General features: G+C 41.0%; 3 protein-coding genes across 3 annotated transcripts in view; 1 reads left to right on the top strand and 2 right to left on the bottom strand.

The window, feature by feature from the left end:
• Nucleotides 1-9,943, bottom strand: part of cfap61 (cilia and flagella associated protein 61) — a gene marked incomplete at both ends in the record, with an annotated part of 40,913 nt that extends 30,970 nt beyond the window's left edge. The window contains 7 exons of the mRNA XM_083898676.1: nucleotides 1,813-1,939; nucleotides 3,618-3,754; nucleotides 7,729-7,766; nucleotides 7,882-7,949; nucleotides 8,079-8,155; nucleotides 9,588-9,741; nucleotides 9,828-9,943. Coding sequence (XP_083754802.1) covers nucleotides 1,813-1,939; nucleotides 3,618-3,754; nucleotides 7,729-7,766; nucleotides 7,882-7,949; nucleotides 8,079-8,155; nucleotides 9,588-9,741; nucleotides 9,828-9,943 — 717 coding nt within the window. The remainder of the gene's footprint in view (nucleotides 1-1,812; nucleotides 1,940-3,617; nucleotides 3,755-7,728; nucleotides 7,767-7,881; nucleotides 7,950-8,078; nucleotides 8,156-9,587; nucleotides 9,742-9,827) is intronic.
• Nucleotides 9,944-10,213: 270 nt separating this feature from the next.
• Nucleotides 10,214-16,933, top strand: crnkl1 (crooked neck pre-mRNA splicing factor 1). The gene is made up of 12 exons (XM_083898941.1): nucleotides 10,214-10,396; nucleotides 11,214-11,366; nucleotides 11,457-11,548; nucleotides 11,635-11,960; nucleotides 13,307-13,485; nucleotides 13,590-13,760; nucleotides 13,846-14,037; nucleotides 14,417-14,476; nucleotides 14,589-14,669; nucleotides 14,983-15,222; nucleotides 15,898-16,248; nucleotides 16,338-16,933. Exons 1-12 carry the CDS (start codon nucleotides 10,349-10,351, stop codon nucleotides 16,908-16,910), a joined length of 2,466 nt encoding a protein of 821 aa, XP_083755067.1. The 5' UTR covers nucleotides 10,214-10,348; the 3' UTR covers nucleotides 16,911-16,933.
• A 32-nt stretch (nucleotides 16,934-16,965) lies between these two features.
• naa20 (N-alpha-acetyltransferase 20, NatB catalytic subunit) lies at nucleotides 16,966-19,777 on the bottom strand. Its single transcript, XM_083898942.1, has 6 exons — nucleotides 19,695-19,777; nucleotides 19,121-19,145; nucleotides 18,942-19,032; nucleotides 18,359-18,494; nucleotides 17,454-17,599; nucleotides 16,966-17,248 (listed from the first exon to the last, which is right to left on the bottom strand). The coding sequence occupies exons 1-6, from the start codon at nucleotides 19,745-19,747 to the stop codon at nucleotides 17,163-17,165; spliced, it is 537 nt and encodes a 178-aa protein (XP_083755068.1). The 5' UTR covers nucleotides 19,748-19,777; the 3' UTR covers nucleotides 16,966-17,162.
• Between the last annotated feature and the right edge of the window lie 3,463 nt (nucleotides 19,778-23,240).

Consider the following 23,240-nt stretch of genomic DNA (forward strand, 5'->3'; position numbering starts at 1 on the left):
GTGTGTGGGGGGTGTGTGTGTGTGTGTGTGTGTGTGTGTGTGTGTGTGTGTGTGTGTGTGTGTCCATGAATACACATGCAGTGGCTGCCTCTCTAAGTAATTATCAGTTTTGGAGCGGCGGCGGCGACAGCTGGGGCGTCAGAGAGCAGAAGCCGTTCAAACCGACTGACTTCTCACCAATCTGTTCTCTGGCATCAGAGCCGTGTTCCTGGTTTATTCCAAGACAATCATCATTACAGCGGCTGCACTCACGCCCCACGCACCAAAACAATCACCGTTTCTGCTTTAATTTAACAAGAGAGAACCACACAAGTCTAAATATTCACATTAAAGAAGCTGAAAAATGACTGAAACGTGAAAATATTCACATTTAAGAAGCCGAAAAATGACAGAAACGTGAAAATATTCACATTTAAGAAGCCGAAAAAAGACGGAAACCTGAAAATTTTCACATTTAAGAAGCCGAAAAATGACAGAAACGTGAAAATATTCACATTTAAGAAGCCGAAAAAAGACGGAAACGTGAAAATTTTCACATTTAAGAAGCTAAAAAATGACAGAAACATGAAAATATTCACATTTAAGAAGCCGAAAAATGACAGAAACGTGAACATTTTCACATTTAAGAAGCCGAAAAATGACGGAAACGTGAAAATATTCACATTTAAGAAGCTGAAAAATGACAGAAACGTGAAAATATTCACATTAAAGAAGCTGAAAAATGACTGAAACATGAAAATATTCACATTTAAGAAGCTGAAAAATGACAGAAACATGAAAATATTCACATTTAAGAAGCTGAAAAATGACAGAAACATGAAAATATTCACATTTAAGAAGCTGAAAAATGACAGAAACGTGAAAATATTCACATTTAAGAAGCTGAAAAATGACAGAAACGTGAAAATATTCACATTTAAAAAGCCGAAAAATGACGGAAACGTGAACATTTTCACATTTAAGAAGCCGAAAAATGACAGAAACGTGAAAATATTCACATTTAAGAAACTGAAAAATGACGGAAGCGTGAAAATTTTCACATTTAAGAAGCTGAAAAATGACAGAAACGTGAAAATATTCACATTTAAGAAGCTGAAAAATGACAGAAACATGAAAATATTCACATTTAAGAAGCTGAAAAATGACAGAAACATGAAAATATTCACATTTAAGAAGCTGAAAAATGACAGAAACGTGAAAATGTTCACATTTAAGAAGCTGAAAAATGACGGAAACGTGAAAATGTTCACATTTAAGAAGCTGAAAAATGACAGAAACATGAAAATATTCACATTTAAGAAGCTGAAAAATGACAGAAACGTGAAAATATTCACATTTAAGAAGCTGAAAAATGACAGAAACGTGAAAATATTCACATTTAAGAAGCTGAAAAATGACAGAAACGTGAAAATATTCACATTTAAGAAGCTGAAAAATGACAGAAACGTGAAAATATTCACATTTAAGAAGCCGAAAAATGACAGAAACGTGAAAATATTCACATTTAAGAAACTGAAAAATGACGGAAACGTGAAAATTTTCACATTTAAGAAGCTGAAAAATGACAGAAACATGAAAATATTCACATTTAAGAAACTGAAAAATGACGGAAACGTGAAAATTTTCACATTTAAGAAGCTGAAAAATGACAGAAACATGAAAATATTCACATTTAAGAAGCTGAAAAATGACAGAAACGTGAAAATATTCACATTTAAGAAGCTGAAAACTTCGTCTTCTTGTTGATGTGAGTGTTTTGCTCTGACCTCTGACCTCTACTGTATTGTTATATTGTGAGTGTTGTGGACTGACCGGGTCACAGCGGCTCTGGTAGAACCGGTCCAGGTCCTGCAGCAGGGACTCACTCAGGGTCAGATCCTGGATCAGGTCTGAGATTGAGGCTCGGTCTGCAGCTACAGACGCTCGGACCTCCACTGACCTGAAACAACAACAACAATAATCTCAGATTATTTTCAGGATTAATGATGGACTCGTTTGGGTCCTAAAACCTGAGTCCTGGTCCTGGTTCAGTTCAGAACCTCAGGACTTACTTACTGAACTGTTCACACATGTTCATGTCAACACTAACACAAAGCAGCTTTCTACACAGTGTTAGCTTCATGCTAACAGCAGCAAAGAGATTTATTTTCTTCTTTTTCTCACTCCGACCAAACTTGACTCAAACATGTGGTCACGTGACTGAAAACACACACTTTAACGTAAACAACGTCGTAAATAAAGTCTCACCTTTGTGTTTCTTCAGTCCAGAACTATGCTAAATCATGCTAACTCAAGCTAACATCATTGTTCCCTCCAAGCGAGCAGGAAAGGGGGAGGGGGCGGGGCTTATGAACAGGTGTAGGTCTGAGTGAGTGACGGGAAATGTCACATGATAACAGGAAAGTCTGAGGACACCTGGTGGGCGGTTGAGGAACTGCACCTGAGAGAGAACTTGTGTGTGTGTGTGTGTGTGTGTGTGTGTGTGTGTGTGTGTGTGTGTGTGTGTGTGTGTGTGTGTGTGTGTGTTGTGTGTGTTCTTGTACTTACAGCATACTGAGGACCAGTGAGGGTTTTTAACCAACAAAATGAGGTAATTTTTACGGAGTGAGGACATTTTGGCCGGTCCTCACTTTGTTTTCATTGAAATCACTTCCTTAGGTTGCTATAACATGCTATACTCAATTTGTCAAGAAACATTTTTTTTTGGACGACATAGTATAGTATGACTTTTTTGTCAAATTTTGGACCAAATTTTTGTTTTCAAATTTTGGACGACATATTATAGTATGACGTTTTTGTCAAATTTTGGACCAAAAATTTTGGGTACATTTTCTTTTTCAAATTTTGGACCAAATTTTTTTTTTCAAATTTTGGACCAAATTTTTTTTTCAAATTTTGGACCAAATTTTTTTTTTTTAAATTTTGGACCAAATGTTTTTATTTTAAATTTTGGACCAAATTTTTTTTTTTAAATTTTGGACCAAATTTTTTTTTTCAAATTTGTTTTCAAATTTTGGACGACATATTATAGTATGACGTTTTCGTATAATTTTGGACCAAAAATTTTGGGTACATTTTTTTTTTTAAATTTTGGACCAAACTTTTTTTTACAGATTTTGGACCAAATTTTTTTTTTTAAATTTTGGACCAAATTTTTTTTTTTAAATTTTGGACCAAATTTTTTTTTTCAAATTTGTTTTCAAATTTTTGACGACATATTATAGTATGATTTTTCGTCAAATTTTGGACCAAAAATTTTGGGTCAATTTTTTTTTCAAATTCTGGATGACATAATATAGTATGACGTTTTTGTCAAATTTTGGGTCAATTTTTTTTCGTCAAATTTCTTTTTCAAATTTTGGACCAAAAATTTTGCGTCCATTTTTTTTTCAAATTTTGGACATAGTATAGTATGAGGTTTTTGTAAAATTTTGGACCAAAAGTGAAAAAGAAAAAAATGGTACTGCAACCAGTAGTTCTTTGTAGATGTCATTCATGAAGTAGATATTTGCAATTGTGTTGATTTATAAAGTGGAAATGCTGGTCCTCACTTTGTCAGCAACCCAGTCCTCAGTATGCAGCAAGTACAAGAATGTGTGTGTGTGTGTGTGTGTCACCTCAGTCCATCACGGTGAAGAATGTAAAGTTCATAGGGCAGAGAGTTGCCGGTGCGACGCTTCATCCTGAGGAAACTCTGTCTGAGCTGAAAGTCTGGACTAAGAGTCGGAGAAGTGATGAGGCAGAAGTCCAAGTCCTGAAAAACACACAACAACAACAACAACAACAACAACAACAACAACATGACCAACAAGTAACTGTGTGTATGACCTGTGTTTATACTGTGTGACGCACAATACAGTACATAAATATATATATATATATTTACACACAACACACACAAACAGTCCATAAAAAGTACCATAAAGGGTTACTTCAGTAAAAGTACACGTATGTTACCGGAAAATGACTTTGGTAGAAGTCGGAATTCTGAGATTAAAGTCAGAAATTAGGAATTCTGAGATTAAAGTCAAAATTCTGAAATAAATCGTAATTCTGAGATTAAAGTCATAAAGTCAGAATTCTGAGATTAAAGTCAGACGGTTGGAATTCTGAGATTAAAGTCGGAATTCTGAGATAAAGTCGTAATTCTAAGATTAAATTCATAGTCAGAAAACTGAGATTAAAGTCAGACGGTCGGAATTCCGTGTTTAAAGTCAGTCTTCTGAGATTAAAGTCGGGAAGTAGGAATTCTGAGATAAAGTCGGAATTCTGAGATTAATGTCGGAATTCTGAGAAAAAATCAGGAATATGAAATAATCAAAATTCATGTTGCTTTTCTTTCTTTAAAGTTTCTTTTTGGCCCTAACACTCTTCCGTACAGACGATGAAGACGATACTCACGGGAAAGTGTTTGAACACATATGGAAGAACGTCTGTTGATCTGGAAGAAGAAGAAGAGAAAGTGAAGTTTGTGCCAGAGAATCTTCAGCTCGCATTGACGACAGGAAGTGACAGGAAGTGACAGGAAGTGTGGACAGCTGTGAGCTGTGAGAGCCTCAGATCACAGCCAGAGATCTGTCAGTGTTCATCTGGATTACAGCCACCAGAGCAGCAGCTTTCACCAAAGACCTGTGATAATCTGTCAGGGATTATTCATCTATGTTTGAGGCTGGAGACAAAAAAAGAAATTAACCTTGTTTCATATTTGCTGTCGATGACGAAAAACTGGATCCAGAAAACGTTTTTCTGTTTCTCCTGTTCTTCTCCTCCTCCTCCTCCTTCACCTCCTTCACCTCCTCCTTCTCCTCCACCTCCTCCTCCTCCACCTCCTCTCAGGTCTGAAGCAGCAGCTTCTCCAGGTTTCATTGGCTGCTGTTTGAATAAATGTTTAAAGTCTTGAAGCTGAAAACTGTCTCTTAATTCCTTCAGATTAACGTCTGCTGTGATTCTGATGAAACCAACGAGGACTCTGTTAATCTGAGGAGGAGAAAACACACTGTTACTCATGTGTTCATGTGTTCATATGTTCACGTGTTCATGTGTTCATATGTGCATGTGTTCATATGTTCATGTGTTTGTGTTCATGTGTTCATGTGTTCATATGTTCATGTGTTCATGTGTTCATGTTTTCTACATTCATGTGTTCATATGTTCATGTTTTCTACGTTCATGTGTTCATATGTTCATATGTTCACATGTTCACATGTTCACATGTTCACATGTTCACGTGTTCATAAGTTCATATGTTCATGAGTTCATAAGTTCATGTGTTCATATGTTCATGTGTTCATAAGTTCATATGTTCATATGTTCATGAGTTCATAAGTTCATGTGTTCATAAGTTCATGTGTTCATATGTTCATGTGTTCATATGTTCATGAGTTCATAAGTTCATGTGTTCATAAGTTCATGTGTTCATATGTTCATGTGTTCATATGTTCATGTTTTATACGTTCCTGTGTTCACTTGTTCATGTGTTAATGAGTTCATGTGTTCATGAGTTCATGTGTTCACATGTTCACGTGTTCATATGTTCATGTGTTCACTTGTTCATGAGTTCATAAGTTCATGTGTTCAGAAGTTCATATGTTCATGTGTTCATGTGTTCATGTGTTCACTTGTTCATAAGTTCATGTGTTCATATGTTCATGTGTTCATAGGTTCATGTTTTATACGTTCCTGTGTTCATGTGTTCATGAGTTCATGTGTTCATGTGTTTGTGTGTTCATGTGTTCACAAGTTAATTAGTTCATACGTTCATATGTGCATGTGTTCATGAGTTCACAAGGTAATTAGTTCATACGTTCATATGTGCATGTGTTCATGAGTTAATGTGTTCACAAGTTAATTAGTTCATACATTCATATGTGCATGTGTTCATGAGTTCACAAGTTAATTAGTTCATACGTTCATATGTGCATGTGTTCATGAGTTCATGTGTTCACAAGCTAATTAGTTCATACGTTCATATGTGCATGTGTTCATGAGTTCATGAGTTCACAAGTTAATTAGTTCATACGTTCATATGTGCATGTGTTCATGAGTTCATGTGTTCACAAGTTAATTAGTTCATACGTTCATATGTTCATGTTTTCATGTGTTCATATGTTCATGTGTTCACAGAGAGACAGAACACTGGCCCATGATCAGCTCCTGTCTGCCATATGCTGCTGTGAACACATGTCATCCTCACACTGTGTGTGTGTGTGTGTGTGTGTGTGTGTGTGTGTGTGTGTGTGTGTGTGTGTGTGTGTGTGTGTGTGTGTGTGTGTGTGTGTGTGTGTGTGTGTGTGTGAGTTATTGTGATTTGCAAAGGATTTTTTTGTCTTGGAAAAATACGAAAAAGATAGATACCAAGATAAGATAAGATACAATTTGAAAAGCTAAGCTAAACATTTGTTAAGTTAAGCTCAGATGATGTAAGATAAGCTAAGTGAGTGAGTGAGTGAGTGAGTGAGTGAGTGAATAATGTTTTTAAAACATGATATGAAAACATTGACAGATTAAAAGAGATAATCTGAGACAAACCTCACAAACAGCTGACAGATTATCCTCATCCTGAACCTCAATGACTTCAGTCAGAGACTGAGGACGACCAAAGACTGACAACAGCCTCCTCTGCTGGTCAAACAGGGACATGACGTCATCGTGGTCCTCCAACCTGTTCACACACACACACACACACACACACACACACACACACACACACACACACAAAGATAAGATGGACAGGATGTGGACAGGTGTGGAGTGGACAGGTGTGGACAGGTGTGGACAGGTGTGGACAGATGTGGACAGATGTGGAGTGGACAGGGGAGGACAGGTGTGGACAGATGTGGACAGGTGAATACAGGTGTGGACAGATGTGGACAGGTGAGGACAGATGTGGACAGGTGTGGACAGGTGTGGAGTGGACAGGGGAGGACAGGGGAGGACAGGTGTGGACAGGTGTGGACAGATGTGGACAGATGTGGACAGGTGTGGAGTGGACAGGGGAGGACAGGGGAGGACAGGTGTGGACAGATGTGGACAGATGTGGAGTGGACAGGGGAGGACAGGTGTGGACAGATGTGGACAGATGTGGAGTGGACAGGGGAGGACAGATGTGGACAGGTGAATACAGGTGTGGACAGATGTGGACAGGTGAGGACAGGTGTGGACAGGTGTGGACAGGTGTGGAGTGGACAGGGGAGGACAGGTGTGGACAGGTGTGGACAGATGTGGAGTGGACAGGGGAGGACAGGTGTGGACAGATGTGGAGTGGACGGGGAGGACAGGTGTGGACAGATGTGGACAGGTGTGGACAGGTGTGGACAGGTGTGGAGTGGACAGGGGAGGACAGGTGTGGACAGATGTGGAGTGGACGGGGAGGACAGGTGTGGACAGATGTGGAGTGGACAGGGGAGGACAGGTGTGGACAGGTGAATACAGGTGTGGACAGATGTGGACAGGTGAGGACAGGTGTGGACAGGTGTGGAGTGGACAGGGGAGGACAGGTGTGGACAGATGTGGACAGATGTGGACAGGTGAAGACAGGTGTGGACAGATGTGGACAGGTGTGGACAGGTGAAGACAGGTGAAGACAGGTGTGGACAGGTGAATACAGGTGTGGACAGATGTGGACAGATGTGGACAGGTGAATACAGACCTGGCAGGACGGACATGAATCCTGGGACAGAGGTGATGTCTGTAGCAGACAAAGACTGAGGACAGTTCAGTGTCTCTCACTGTCTTCAGAGGCTCAAACGTGTCCTTCAGCGTCAACTCTGGAAACAAACAAACAAACAAACGTCACATGACGTCAATGATGATGTCATCGATGACGTCATGAATGTGCAGATGATGACAGAGTGAGACGTGAACGTGACGCAGAGTCTTCACCTAAATCACTGACGTTGGAGCTGATGAGACACACGACGTCCAACTCTGAGACCGAGTTAAACACAGCTCTGTGTGGAGAGGACAACAACAACAACAACAACAACAACAACAACAACAACAACGTTATATATATATATATATATATATATATATCATCTCTACAGTGAGTTTGAGAGAAAGTTTAAATCTGTTCTTACGTCATAATCTCCTTTAAACTCTCAGCAGCAAACTCAGGCTGAGACACAAACAGGTGCAGGAAGAGAGTGTTCAGTGTCTGAGGAGGAGATAATCTCAGATTAGGCTCTTTGATGACATGGGATTACAGATTACTGAACACTGTGATGTCACAGGATTGATTACAGATTACTGAACACTGTGGTACCACAGGATTACAGATTACTGAATAACACGCTGTCACAGGATTACAGATTACTGAATAACACGCTGTCACAGGATTACAGATTACTGAACAATGCGATGGCACGGGATTACAGATTACTGAACACTGTGATGGCACGGGATTACAGATTACTGAACACTGTGATGTCACAGGATTACAGATTACTGAACACTGTGATGTCACAGGATTACAGATTACTGAACACTGTGATGGCACGGGATTACAGATTACTGAACACTGTGATGTCACAGGATTACAGATTACTGAACAATGCGATGGCACGGGATTACAGATTACTGAACACTGTGATGTCACAGGATTACAGATTACTGAACACTGTGGTACCACAGGATTACAGATTACTGAATAACACGCTGTCACAGGATTACAGATTACTGAACACTGTGATGACACAGGATTACAGATTACTGAACACTGTGATGACACGGGATTACAGATTACTGAACACTGTGATGACACAGGATTACAGATTACTGAACACTGTGATGACACAGGATTACAGATTACTGAACACTGTGATGGCACGGGATTACAGATTACTGAACACTGTGATGTCACAGGATTACAGATTACTGAACACTGTGATGGCACGGGATTACAGATTACTGAACACTGTGATGTCACAGGATTACAGATTACTGAACAATGCGATGGCACGGGATTACAGATTACTGAACACTGTGATGTCACAGGATTACAGATTACTGAACACTGTGGTACCACAGGATTACAGATTACTGAATAACACGCTGTCACAGGATTACAGATTACTGAACACTGTGATGACACAGGATTACAGATTACTGAACACTGTGATGACACGGGATTACAGATTACTGAACACTGTGATGACACAGGATTACAGATTACTGAACACTGTGATGACACAGGATTACAGATTACTGAACACTGTGATGACACGGGATTACAGATTACTGAACACTGTGATGACACAGGATTACAGATTACTGAGCACTGTGATGACACAGGATTACAGATTACTGAACACTGTGATGACACATGATTACAGATTACTGAATACTGTGATGACACAGGATTACAGATTACTGAACACTGTGATGACACAGGATTACAGATTACTGAGCACTGAGATGACACGGGATTACAGATTACTGAACACTGTGATGACACAGGATTAAAGATTACTGAACAATGTGATGTCACGGGATTACAGATTACTGAACACTGTGATGACACAGGATTGCAGATTATTGAACAATGTGATGCCACAGGATTACAGATTACAGATTACTGATCAGATTACCGTGTAGCAGTCCTCTGCTGTGAAGAGTTTCTTCAGGATTAGTTCAGATTGAGCCGGATCCACCAGATCTGCAGCAGGATAATCCAGGAACGAAGCGTGAGCCACGACGGCGTCGCTGTCGTCGGCCACCGTCACGGCCAGATTAGCTTTTTCTCTGAGAGTCAGAAGAAAGAGAAGAGGTTTAAAGCATCATCTCCGTCAAACAGGGGTTCAGATTATCCAGATTATGTTTAATCTTACAGCAGCTGGAGGACGTTGACTCTTCCAAACACCTTCACAGTCGTGTGTGTGATGAGATTATTGATGTTTTCAGCATCAGCTGATTCACTTCTTCTCACAGTCAGTGAACTCATCATCTGGACTGAAAATGACGTCAAAAATGTGGTTAAACGAGAAAAAAAAAACAGGATCAAAACAAACAAAATCTCAGATTAAATGTTTGAATTCACTCACGTTTTCTTCGGATTAAATTAAAAATGAAGTTTTTCGTCGTTAAATGACAAAAACCCTCTGTTTTACTAACGTAAACGGTCTGATAAACACAAACTCCGTCACCATGGTGACACGACGCTGTCGCGCAGGATGACGCGGAGGACCCACCGCGCAAGGCCTTCTGGGTACTGTAATGGCGGCCGTCGCTGGCGGAGCCTGAAACGTTGAGGAAACTCTGTTAAAAACGCGCCGTTTACGCGCTTTTTTTCCTTCCGCGTTTCGTGTGATTTTTTCCCTGCTCTTTTTTTTGTGTTTCGCCCGCGGTCGCGATGGCGTCCACCGCTGCCGGGAAACAGCGGATACCGAAGGTGGCGAAGGTAAGAGCCGCGAAACACGAGAGCCCGGACCGGGACGCGTGCTAAGCTAATGCTAACAAACAGCGGTAAAAGTTGAACAGAGCAAACATTTACTCACAGAGAACATAAAAAACACCCTTTTACTGCACTACATTTACTAAATAGTGTATTTATTTTACTTCGTAATTTAATCAGTGATGGTTTTATTTCGAACATGTGAAAATAATACGCTGAAAATGATGAAAAACAAACTAACAACAAAGGGAAGAAATAACGTATTTAATCCCATTGTTTAGGCCTGAGAATAAAAGCTGGAATACTGATTTATTTTCTTTTATTAAATTATTTTAAATGTCAAATGTTAAATGTTTTACATTAAAAATAAACTGTACGTGTTTAAACTGTAGCAATATGTTTGTCTACAGTCAATATGAGGCCTGTAACAGGATTATATATATATATTATATTATTATTTATAAGTAATTAAGTAGTTGTACTTGTACTGTTGCTATATTTTGTAAAAAAAAAAAAATTCTTATCATATTATTATTCGTTTTTCTCTTCTGTTTTTTCTTTTTCGTTGTCGTTATTCTTTACATAATAATAAACTATATATAAACAGTTTATATAAACAATAAACTCAAAGTAAACTACTTAACATGTACTGGTTTGTGTACATTTGAGAATATCATCAACATTATTTCCAGGTTTGGAAAAACACTCATCAATATTTTAACAGCTACTTGACGACGAATGGAGTAAATAATCCCCAGATTAACGGCGTGTAACAAACGCCGACACTGACCTTGTGTGTGTGTGTGTGTGTGTTGTTCCTCAGGTGAAGAACAAAGCTCCTGCTGAGGTTCAGATCACGGCTGAGCAGCTGCTCAGAGAAGCCAAAGAGAGGGAGCTCGAGCTTCTGCCGCCGCCTCCGAAACAGAAGATCACCGACCAGGAGGAGCTGAACGACTACAAGCTGAGGAAGAGGAAGGTGAGTTCTTCACTGACGTCTTCTCTGAGTCAAAAAAACATCTGCACTTTTAGTTCATGTTTATCACTCGTTTGTGTGTTCCTTGTGCAGAGTTTTGAGGACAACATCAGAAAAAACCGCACGGTCATCAGCAACTGGATTAAATACGCACAATGGGAAGAAAGTCTGAAGGAGATCCAGAGGTAAAGTCCTCTCGTTTGTTTAGAATACGTGATTTCTTTTGGATAAAACTTTAAAAAAAACCTTGTGTTTACCGTCGTCCTTTCAGAGCGCGCTCCATCTACGAGCGAGCGCTGGACGTGGACCACCGCAACATCACGCTGTGGCTGAAATACGCCGAGATGGAGATGAAGAGTCGCCAGGTGAACCACGCCAGGAACATCTGGGACCGAGCCATCACCATCCTGCCGCGCGTCAACCAGTTCTGGTACAAGTACACGTACATGGAGGAGATGCTGGGCAACGTGGCCGGCTGCAGGCTGGTGTTCGAGCGCTGGATGGAGTGGGAGCCCGAGGAGCAGGCGTGGCACTCGTACATCAACTTTGAGCTGCGCTACAAGGAGGTGGACAAAGCTCGCACCATCTACGAGAGATATATCCTTTCATTAAACCGCTGGGAAAACAGCAAAAACAGGTTTAGAGACGTCGGTTTCAGACACGAACGTGTTCTTAAAGATATCGTAGACGCTCCGCGTACCTTTCCGTTCATTGGTTTTTCAAAATAAAACCAGAAATAACGAGCGTTTCCCGTTTAATCCAATTTTGATAAATGCAAGTATCTGCTCTGGGGCTCCAGGGAGGCAGTGGACGGGTGGTGGTGGAGGGGGTTGTCCCCGTCCTGGAGCTCCATGGCGCGGACAACTACCACCGTCTCCTGCCCCCCCCCCCCCCCGGAGCTCCACGTTTATACTTTTTTCACATTCTTACACATTAAACACACAATTTAGATTAATATGAACTGATTTGCAGTGTTTTCATGAATCTATTTTATTCATTTTCACAAGACTCCGTGCCCTACTGGAGCTCCAGAGTGGGGACAACTACCACCGTCTCCTGCCCCACACCCTTGAGCCCCAAAGCGGATACAACAAGCACCACACACACCCCCCACTGGAGCTACATGTTTACACTTTTTTCACATTATTACACATTAAACACACTATTTAGATTAATATGAACTGATTTGCAGTGTTTTCACAATTCTATTTTAGTATTTTCGCAAAACTCCGTGCTCCTCTGGAGCTCCAGAGCAGGGACACTGACCACCACATCCACCCCGCCTTCCTGGAGCCCCAGAGCGGATACAACAAGCACCACACACACCCCCCCCTGAAGCTCCACATTTATACTTTTTTCACATTCTTACACGTTAAACACACTATTTAGATTAATATTAACTGATTTGCAGTGTTTTCACGATTCTATTTTATTCATTTTCACTAAACTCCGTGCTCCTCTGGAGCTCCAGAGTGGGGACAACTACCACCATCTCCTGCCCCACACCCTGGAGCCCCAGAGCGGATACAACAAGCACCACACACATCCCCCCCCCCCCCCCGGAGCTCCACGTTTATACTTTTTTCACATTCTTACACATTAAACACACTATTTAGATTAATATGAACTGATTTGCTCCTCTGGAGCTCCAGAGCGGGGACAACAACAACCACCATCTCCTGCCCCACACCCTGGAGCTCCACAGCGGGGACACTGACCACCGTCTCCCCTCCAGAGCGGATACTTACATTCGTCAAAATTGGGTTAAACGGGAAACGATTATTATCCGTTTTTTTTTTTCATTTTGATTTTGTAAATGAATATTGCGAAAACAACTTATTTTTTGGTCTTATTTTGAAAAAAAAAACGAACTTCAACAGAAGGTACGCGGACCGTAGACCTGACCTGGTTCTGGTTTTGTTTGTCCTTGACTGCGTTTGCACTCGTCATCGTTCACCCCGAGGTGAAGAACTGGATCAAATACGCTCGCTTCGAGGACAAACACGGCTACATCGCTCACAGCAGGAAGGTTTTCGAGCGAGCGGTGGAGTTCTTCGGAGAGGAATACGTGGAGGAGAACCTCTTTGTGGCCTTCGCTAGGTTTGAGGAGACGCAGAAGGAGGTTCCACAGTTTTATCTTTGATTTATTCACATTGTGGAGGTTTTTTCCCCCCTCTCCTACGTCAGTGTGATAATAATAATAATTTCTTCCGTCTCTCTCCACAGTTTGAACGTGTCCGTGTGATCTATAAATATGCTCTGGACAGAATCCCCAAACACCAGGCGCAGGAGCTCTTTAAAAACTACACCATGTTTGAGAAGAAGTTCGGCGACCGCAGAGGCATCGAGGACGTCATCGTCAGCAAGCGCAGGTTCCAGTACGAAGAGGAAGTCAAGGTTAGGAACCCTTTCAAAATAAAAGAGCCGCAGTCACGCAGCAGTCGGGAAATAAATAAATCAACTTCCTGTTTGTGTCTCTCAGGCGAATCCACACAACTACGACGCGTGGTTCGATTACCTGCGTCTGGTGGAGAGCGACGCCGAGGCCGACACGGTGAGGGAGGTTTACGAGAGAGCGATCGCTAACATTCCCCCGATCCAAGAGAAGAGACACTGGAGACGATACATCTACCTGTGGATCAACTACGCTCTGTACGAGGAGCTGGAGGTCAAGGTCAGTCAGTGTCAGCCTCTCAACCGTCTTCACTGTCAGGTTTTCAGCTTCTTAAATGTGAATATTTTCATGTTTCTGTCATTTTTCAGCTTCTTAAATGTGAATATTTTCATGTTTCTGTCATTTTTCAGCTTCTTAAATGTGAATATTTTCACGTTTCTGTCATTTTTCAGCTTCTTAAATGTGAATAATTTTGTGTTTCTGTCATTTTTCAGCGTCTTAAATGTGAATATTTTAAATTTTGTCATTTTTCAGCTTCTTAAATGTGAATATTTTCACGTTTCTCTCATTTTTCAGCTTCTTAAATCTTCTTTAGTCATAGCCGACTCCTTCTGTCCCTGTTTCAAAATAAAAGCCCACTTGTTTTGTGTTTTCTCAGGATCCAGAGAGAACGAGGCAGGTGTATAAAGCCTGTCTGGACCTCATCCCTCATAAAAAGGTCATTTTTACCTCCTGAATCATTGTTTATACAAGATTCCACATTAATATAAGATGATATTAATGTGTAAAAATGGGACGTTCTTAAACGAATAAATCTGTTTTTCTTTCAGTTCACGTTCGCCAAGATTTGGCTGCTTTACGGTCAGTTTGAGATCCGACAGAAGAATCTGCAGGGAGCGAGAAAAATCATGGTGAGATTCAACACTGATGCAAATATATCAAAAAAATAACGTTCTGTAATTTAAATTTTTGACCAATTACCTCTTTTGGTAATGGGTTATAAGGTTTTAACTCCGTTAAAACTTAATTTCAGGCCTGGTTTTAAAAACGTACACAAATCTTTCATTTAAAAAGTTGGGACCCAAATAAAGTCTCCTTGTCCCGTCTGTGGGTCCCGACCCATACTTAAGGAAACAACGGTTTAAATAGTTACCGCTACGACACGGTAAATCAGTGAATGGTCGTGAAGATTAACCGGACGTTCCCTCGCGTCTCCGTCCTCAGGGGACGGCGATCGGCAAATGTCCGAAGAACAAGCTCCTGAAAGGCTACATCGAGCTGGAGCTGCAGCTGCGAGAGTTCGACCGCTGCAGGAAACTCTACGAGAAATATCTGGAGTTCACGCCGGAGAACTGCTCCACCTGGATCAAGTTCGCCGAGCTGGAGACCATCCTGGGCGACGTGGACCGAGCGCGCGCCATCTTTGAGCTCGCCATCGGACAACCGCGACTCGACATGCCCGAGGTGAGCGACGGGGGGGGGGCTTCGGCGTCCCGAAGGAAGACGTGTATGGAAGTAAATCTGTGACATCTGAGTTTGAATTAGAATTTCTAACACTGAATTTTTTTGCATCAAAATTAGACTTTGAATTTTAAAAACCATCAAATTTCAAGCACTGTTTTGTTTTGCCATTGATTTTTTTTCAACGTCTCAAAAAATTCAGTTGCAAAAAATTCAATGTCTCAAAAAATTCAGTTGCAAAAAAATCGATGTCTCGAAAAATTCAGTTGCAAAAAATTCGATGTCTCAAAAAATTCAGTCTAAAAATATTCACTTGCAAAACCGTCAGCTAATATCCAGGTCACCAGAGAGAAGCAAGAATTTTTGCAAGTGAATTTTTTGAGACATCGAATATTTTGCAACTGAATTTTTTGAGACATTGAATTTTTTGCAACTGAATTTTTTGAGACATCAAATTTTTTTTACACTGAATTTATTTCAACGTTGAAAAAAAAAATGAATGGCAAAAAAAAAAAACAGTGCTTGAAATTTGATGGTTTTTAAAATTCAGTCTAATTTCGATGCAAAAAAAATTCAGTGTTAGAAATTCGAATTCAACTCCGATGGCACAGATTTACTTCCATAGACGTGGGACTTTTGTTTTTCCTTCTAAACGAAAACGTCCGGTTCTTCTTCCAGGTTCTGTGGAAGTCCTACATCGACTTCGAGATCGAGCAGGAAGAGTTCGGCAACACGAGGAACCTTTACAAGCGCCTGCTGCAGAGGACGCAGCACGTCAAGGTCTGGATCAGCTTCGCCAAGTTCGAGCTGTCCGTCGAGAGCGGGGAGCGTCTGCAGAAGTGTCGCCAGATCTACGAGGAGGCCAACAAGGGCATGAGGAGCTGCGAGGAGAAGGAGGAGCGCCTCATGCTGCTGGAGTCCTGGAGGGAGTTTGAGAGGGAGTTTGGCGCCGACGCCTCCAGAGAGAGGGTGAGGAAGCTGCTGCCCGAGAAGGTGAAGAAGAGGAGGAAGCTGACGGCCGAGGACGGGGTGAGAACTTTGACTTTAACTTCTTCTTCTTCTGTGGTCGTTAAACGATGTTTGTGTGAGATTCATCTCTGCTCTGATTCCACCTCCAGTCGGACGCAGGATGGGAGGAATACTTCGACTACATCTTCCCCGAAGACGCCGCCAACCAGCCCAACCTCAAGCTGCTGGCCATGGCTCGCATGTGGAAGAAGAAGCAGGTGGACACGGACGATCCGGAGGACCGGGACGGCGATCCGGAGGACCGGGACGGCGATCCGGAGGACCGGGGCGATCCGGAGGACCGGGACGATCCGGAGAACCGGGACGATCCGGAGAACCGGGACAATCAGGGGAACCGGGACGATCCGGAGAACCGGGACGGTCCAGAGAAACGGGACGATCAGGAGAACCAGGACGATCCAGAGGCTGAAGAACCCATGGAGACCACAAGGTCGTCACCATCATCCTCCTCCTCCTCCTCCTCTGAGGAACCGGAGTCTGCTCCTGAAAAGCCGCCGCAGAACGAATCCAACGGAAACACGGCCACGGAATCGGAGCGGGAAAACGTGCGCGATGACGACGACAGCAGCAGCAGCAGCAGCAGCAGCGAGAGTGAGGAAGAGGACGAAGAGAAGAAGAAGAAGAAAGAGGAGAGCAGGAGCGGCGGAGACGACAAAGATTAAACTCAGATTAAACGTTTGTTTTTCTACACGTTGTTTTTATTCCACGTTTTTTCTTTCGTCTCTGGTGTTTTTGTCTCGATTGGTAAATTTACAGGATTCGAAGAAAATGAACATTTGTACAAACGGTGGCTCTCTGACCGCGCGATGATGTCGTCGTCAATCCGCCGACGAACAGGCGACTCGGCAGATTTCATCATGTCAGTTTAGTGTTATTTGATGATGATGATGTCATCAGAGAGCCACACGCCGCTGTTATTCGATGTCCTCAGGTCTGACAGGATGAGGCAGAGGGACGATGGACTTCTTCTCTGTGTCTCTGGACAGAGCTTTCCTCATGTCTGCATCGGAGAGACAACAACAACAGCATCAGAGGGAACAACAGCGCCATCCTGTGGTCGAGTCGGCTCTCTCACACACACACACAAGACACACTGTTCTTTTGTCCAAATGTTTTGTTCATAATAAAAAGGTGAAACAGGATTTTAGACCACATCTTTGCGTTTGTACGAGGGGAAACTTCACGTAAATCTCTGTCTTTTTTACCGTAGGCGTCCTCGTCCGGTTCTCCGTTGCTAGCAGAGTAATACTCGATGACGGTCCTGTAGACGCTGTAGCCCAGACGCTTGTACATGTTGACGGCGACCTGGTTCGACACTCGCACAAACAGATCCACGAAGAATCCGCCTTTCCTGCAAAAATTCACACACAATGTCGCGTTCAGGGAGAGATTTCAGTCAGATGCCGTTTTCACAGAGACTCTGACGCTTTAACAGGAAATGTCAACATTTAGAGACTATAAGACTTATTACATCGACTTTAAGACTTTTTAATTTGTGACTTTAAGACTTTTACACTATACTGTGAGACTTTTACACTAGACTTTAAGACTTAACTTTGATACTTTAAGACTTTAAGACTTTTACACTATACTGTGAGACTGTTTACACTATGCTTCAAGACTTAACTTTGATACTTTAAGACTTTTTACTTTGAGACTTTTACACTAGACTTTAAGACTTTTTACTTTGAGACTTAACTTTTACACTAGACTAAGACTTTTTACTTTGACACTTTTACACAAGACTTTAAGACGTTTTACTTTGAGTCTTTTACACGAGACTTTAAGACTTTTACACTTTGAGACCTTTCTACTTTTACACAAGACTTTAAGACTTAACTTTGAGACTTTTACGCTAGACTTTAAGACTTTTTACTTTGACACTTTTACACTAGACTTTAAGACTTAACTTAAAGACTTTAAGACATTTTACTGTGAGACTTTTACACTAGAATTTGAGTCTTTTATACAAGACTTTAAGACTTAACTGATACTTTAAGACTTTTTATTTTGAGACTTTTACACTAGACTTTAAGACTTTCTATTTTGAGACTTTAACACGAGACTAAGACTTTTTTACTTTGAGACTTTAAGACTTTCTGGTACAAACCTCTCTGAAATCTCCTCCAGCATCTCCATGAGTTTGGCGGCGAGGCCGAGTCGTCTGAACTCTGGAGCGACGGACAGAGCCGTGACGTGACCGTGCCACTCCTCACGCGCCACGGATCCCTCCGCCTTCCCCATGACTGCAAACAAACAAACAAAGCTCTTAACATTATTATTACATTATAACAGAGGACCGCGGTTCATGGATCAGCAGGTCACTTAAAGCAGGGGTTGGATTTAACTGAAAAACCACAGAAAATTGACTAAATTATTTTTAAAAAGTTTGTTTGTGAGGAGCCCGAGTCAAAAAAGTCAACTTTATTGTCACTTCTGCTGCATGTACAAGACAAAAAATACTATGAAACAGGTAAAAGTGAACATGTGCGAAAATAAAGAATAAACCTTTAAATTCCGTGGAGGGAGAACAAAAAAATGTATTCTTTGATTTAGGTCAATCCTGATTTTATCGCAGTTGACAAGTTAATTAAATAGAAATTTAACCACATGTTTAACTGTATTTTGGCAGAAAACCACAGTTTATGTCATGATTATTGTCATAAATCCAAATATACGTGTGAAAAACTCACTGTAGCCCATGAGTTCACCACCAGGAGCCTCTGCTACGACAAAGTACTCGGGCCAGTGAGCCAAGTACTGAAGGTAGAACGGGATTCCATACTGAAGGTCAAAGGTTAAAGAGAAATAACACCAGAATAATCTTAGTCATGTGGATATTTTTAAACGAGAGGATGAAAATGAAGGATACGGTTTCTGTCAAAGGATCCAAGTTTCTGTTGAACAACAAAAAAAACAAAATAGTTAACTTTTATTTTGAAAATCATACCCCAGCTCTATAGTTCATTCAAAACTCCATTCAATAAATAAAGGTTTTAAGGTTAAACGTAGATGATATAATGGTACAGTCCATTTCTAAAAGCTGATAAATTATCTTCATTCATTTGTGCTTGTGTTCATATTCGGCGCAGCTGTGACCAAACTAAACCCACTCGTTCTCTAAGAAAACACGCGTTTAAAGTGCAATAACAGACAACTGTAAAACACCTTTAAAGTACATAAACTGTTATTGATTGCGTTTTAAATCAAAGCGCAACCAAACGCGTGAAAACGCGCTAAACTAAACTAGCTAAACAGCACGTTGTTTTGAACGGAAGTCGCAGTTTTGTGATGCTACTAGCTAGCATGCTAACGCCTCTCTGTCCCCCCAAAAAACAGCGACTACGGACAAAATAACAGACAAACAAACGACAAACATCGCGACAGTGACGTGAAATAAACACCGGACGATAATAATTTTAAAAAATAAACGCGACGACACTCACATGTTGTTGAATTTAAACAAATCGTCGCAGTTAAACTGTCGTAACGTCGTCATTTTTGGACTGCAGCCGAGTTTCCGGTTACCTCCGACAGGAAGAGACGGGGGAAGATGAGCTGAGCAGCGCCCCCTGTCGGAGAGGATGTACAACTACACCGCTGAGACGCGGAGCGCGTCAGGAAGGTATTTATTATGTCCTATTTTATTATTATTATTAATTCATTCATTTTCAACCGCTTTTAATGTTAAGTCTACGATATCTTTGAGAACATGTTATCTTACTGTTAGACAGACAGACCACTCACTCTCCCACACCAAAGCCCATAACTACCACAAGTTTAAATGTCTTATTTTGTCAATTTGGCTTTTGAAAATCTTCACTCAGATTTACATCAGTGACACAAAGTGACCACACGAGGCAGCAGAGGACCAGCAGCTCCTGTGTCCCTGTGAGCTAAAATCACTGATTTTCTCTATGGACTTTGGTGTGGGAGAGTGAGTGGTTTACAAACTTCAGTTTCCTGTTGTTAAAGTCTGTCTAACAGTTGAAGATAAAGACGTGAACGTGTCTTTAAGACATCGTAGACTTAAACTGACATAGATTTAATTTGATATATTTCCGCTAAGTGGCTAAAAACTGAAGTTTGTAAACCACTCACTCTCCCACACCAAAGTCCATAGAGAAAACCAGTGATTTTAACATCACAGGGACACAGGAGCTGTTAAATAACCGTTAGAACAGTAACTTAACTGCCACAAGTTTAAATGTCTTATTTTGTCAATTCGGCTTTAGAAAATCTTCACTCCGATTAACCTCAGTGACACAAAATGACCACATGAGGCAGCAGAGGACCAGCAGCTCCTGTGTCCCTGTGAGCTAAAATCACTGGTTTTCTCTATGGGCTTTGGTGTGGGAGAGTGAGCGGTTTACACACTTCAGTTTCCCGTTGGAAAAGTCGTTAAAAGTCGTGAAACATGTTCTGTTTCTCTGTCCATGTTGTCAGAGAGTCAGCAGCAGGGGGCGCTCACAGCTCAGTCGTGTCAGTACCTCACTCTAAAACAATCCCTTTAATGCTCATATATTAAAGGGTATATATAAACATATACAGTATATCTATAGCTGATGTTGAAGCTTAAGTCTCTTCCTCACAAAGAGAATAAATATCCCTTTTTCTTTCTCGTGAATCCATCTTTGAATCCGTCCTTTGATCCATGAAGAGGTCGTGACCTCACTGTTGGAAAACCAGCTGTGACGGAAATCTGCAGCAGCCGTGCAGCTTTACCCCTGACCTCATCAGATTAATGACGGAGGGTGAAACTGCACACGATCGACGTGAAACATTCAACTCTGCGAAACATAAACTCGCTCAGAGTGGCTTTAACGAGGGAAACGTCCGGAGAAGACGAGCGGGAACACGAAAGATTCCCATAAATCTGAGTCCTCGTGGAGCGGGAACGCCATAAATCCACGACACAATCAAAGTCACGAAGGGGGTAAACGCTAACGACGCGCCGCGGTGGCTTCAGAGGTTAGCTGAGCTGAGGTTAGCAGAGCTGATGTTAGCAGGTATGAGGTTAGCAGGTATGAGGTTAGCAGACTGAGGTTAGCAGGTATGAGGTTAGCAGACTGAGGTTAGCAGGTATGAGGTTAGCAGACTGAGGTTAGCAGGTATGAGGTTAGCAGAGCTGAGGTTAGCAGGTATAAGGTTAGCAGAGCTGAGGTTAGCAGGTATAAGGTTAGCAGAGCTGAGGCTAGCAGAGCTGATGTTAGCAGGTATGAGGTTAGCAGAAGTAAGGTTAGCAGGTATGAGGTAAGCAGGTATGAAGTTAGCAGGTATGAGGCTAGCAGAGCTGAGGTTAGCAGAAGTAAGGTTAGCAGGTATGAGGTTAGCAGAGCTGAGGCTAGCAGAGCTGAGGCTAGCAGGTATGAGGTTAGCACTTTAAGACTTTTTACTTTAAGACTTTATACTTTTACACTTTAAGGCCCTAAGATTTTTTTTAAGACTTCTTACTTTTAGACTTTTTACTTTAAGACTTTTTACCTTTAGACTTTTTACTTTATGACTTGAACACTTTTTAACTTTAAGACTTTTAGACTTTTTACTTTTAGACTTTTTACTTTAAGACTTTTAGACTTTTTACTTTGAGACTTTTTACTTTATGACTTGAAGACTTTTTACTTTTAGACTTTTTACTTTATGACTTGAACACTTTTTACCTTTAGACTTTAAGACTTTTAGACTTTTAGACCTTTTACTTTAAGACTTTTTAACTTTGAGACTTTTTAACTTTTAGACTTTAAAACTTTTAGACTTCCATACACCTAACTTGCGGACCATGTGAGTCAGGTGTGTTGGAGCAGTGAAACATCTCAAACATGGAGGACACTGGGGACCAGGACCAGGACCAGGACCAGGATTTAGAACTCCCCGTCATAGGGATTCAAACCACCATCGCTCTGTTACAAGTCAAGTTCCCTTCCCACTAGACGAAGGTGGACTGTGCTGATAAAAACATGAGAATAAAAACCTCTTCATAATGAAGTCCAGACCAACTTATTGTTACCGGAGGAAAAGGATTCTTATGAAAACATGATGAAAACATGATGAAAACAAGGTCAAAGGTCATCATCAGAATCATCCTCTCACACATGTTTTCACTCTGACTCTGATTGGACTCTTCCTCACAAGTTTGTCTCATCATGTCTTTGTTTCCTCTGACCATGACTCAGCAAAATGATGATGATGATGATGATGATGATGGTGATGGTGATGATGGAACACTGTCACATGTGAGGTAAGACGACTATCACTGTTCAGTTAAAGTTAGACTGGTTAACCTGCGCTTAAGTTAACCACTCACTCCCCCACACCAGAGTCCATAGAGAAAACCAGTGATTTTAGCTCACAGGGACACAGGAGCTACTGGTCCTCTGCTGCCTCGTGTGGTCACTTTGTGTCACTGATGTCAATCTGAGTGAAGGTTTTAAAAAGCTGAATTCACTACTTTTAATAGTAGTTTAGTAGTACTTTTAGTCGTAGTTCAGTAGTACTTTTAGTAGTAGTTTAGTAGTACTTTTAGTAGTACTTAATTAGTACTTTTAGTCGTAGTTCAGTAGTACTTTTAGTAGTACTTTTAGTAGTACTTAATTAGTACTTTTAGTCGTAGTTCAGTAGTACTTTTAGTAGTACTTTTAGTAGTACTTAATTAGTACTTTTAGTCGTAGTTCAGTAGTACTTTTAGTAGTAGTTTAGTAGTACTTTTAGTAGTACTTAATTAGTACTTTTAGTAGTAGTTTAGTAGTACTTTTAGTAGTAGTTTAGTAGTACTTTTAGTCGTAGTTCAGTAGTACTTTTAGTAGTAGTTTAGTAGTACTTTTAATAGTAGTTTGGTAGTACTTTTAGTAGTACTTAAGGAGAAATTTTAGTAGTACTTTTAGTAGTACTTAAGGAGTAATTTTAGTAGTAGTTTACAATTACTTAAGGAATAATTTAAGTAGTTTAGTAGTACTTAAGGAGTACTTTTAGTAGTAGTTTAGTAGTACTTTTAG

Source organism: Microchirus variegatus (genome assembly GCF_963457635.1).
Source record: "Microchirus variegatus genome assembly, chromosome: 12".
NCBI classification, from domain to species: Eukaryota; Metazoa; Chordata; class Actinopteri; order Pleuronectiformes; family Soleidae; genus Microchirus; species Microchirus variegatus.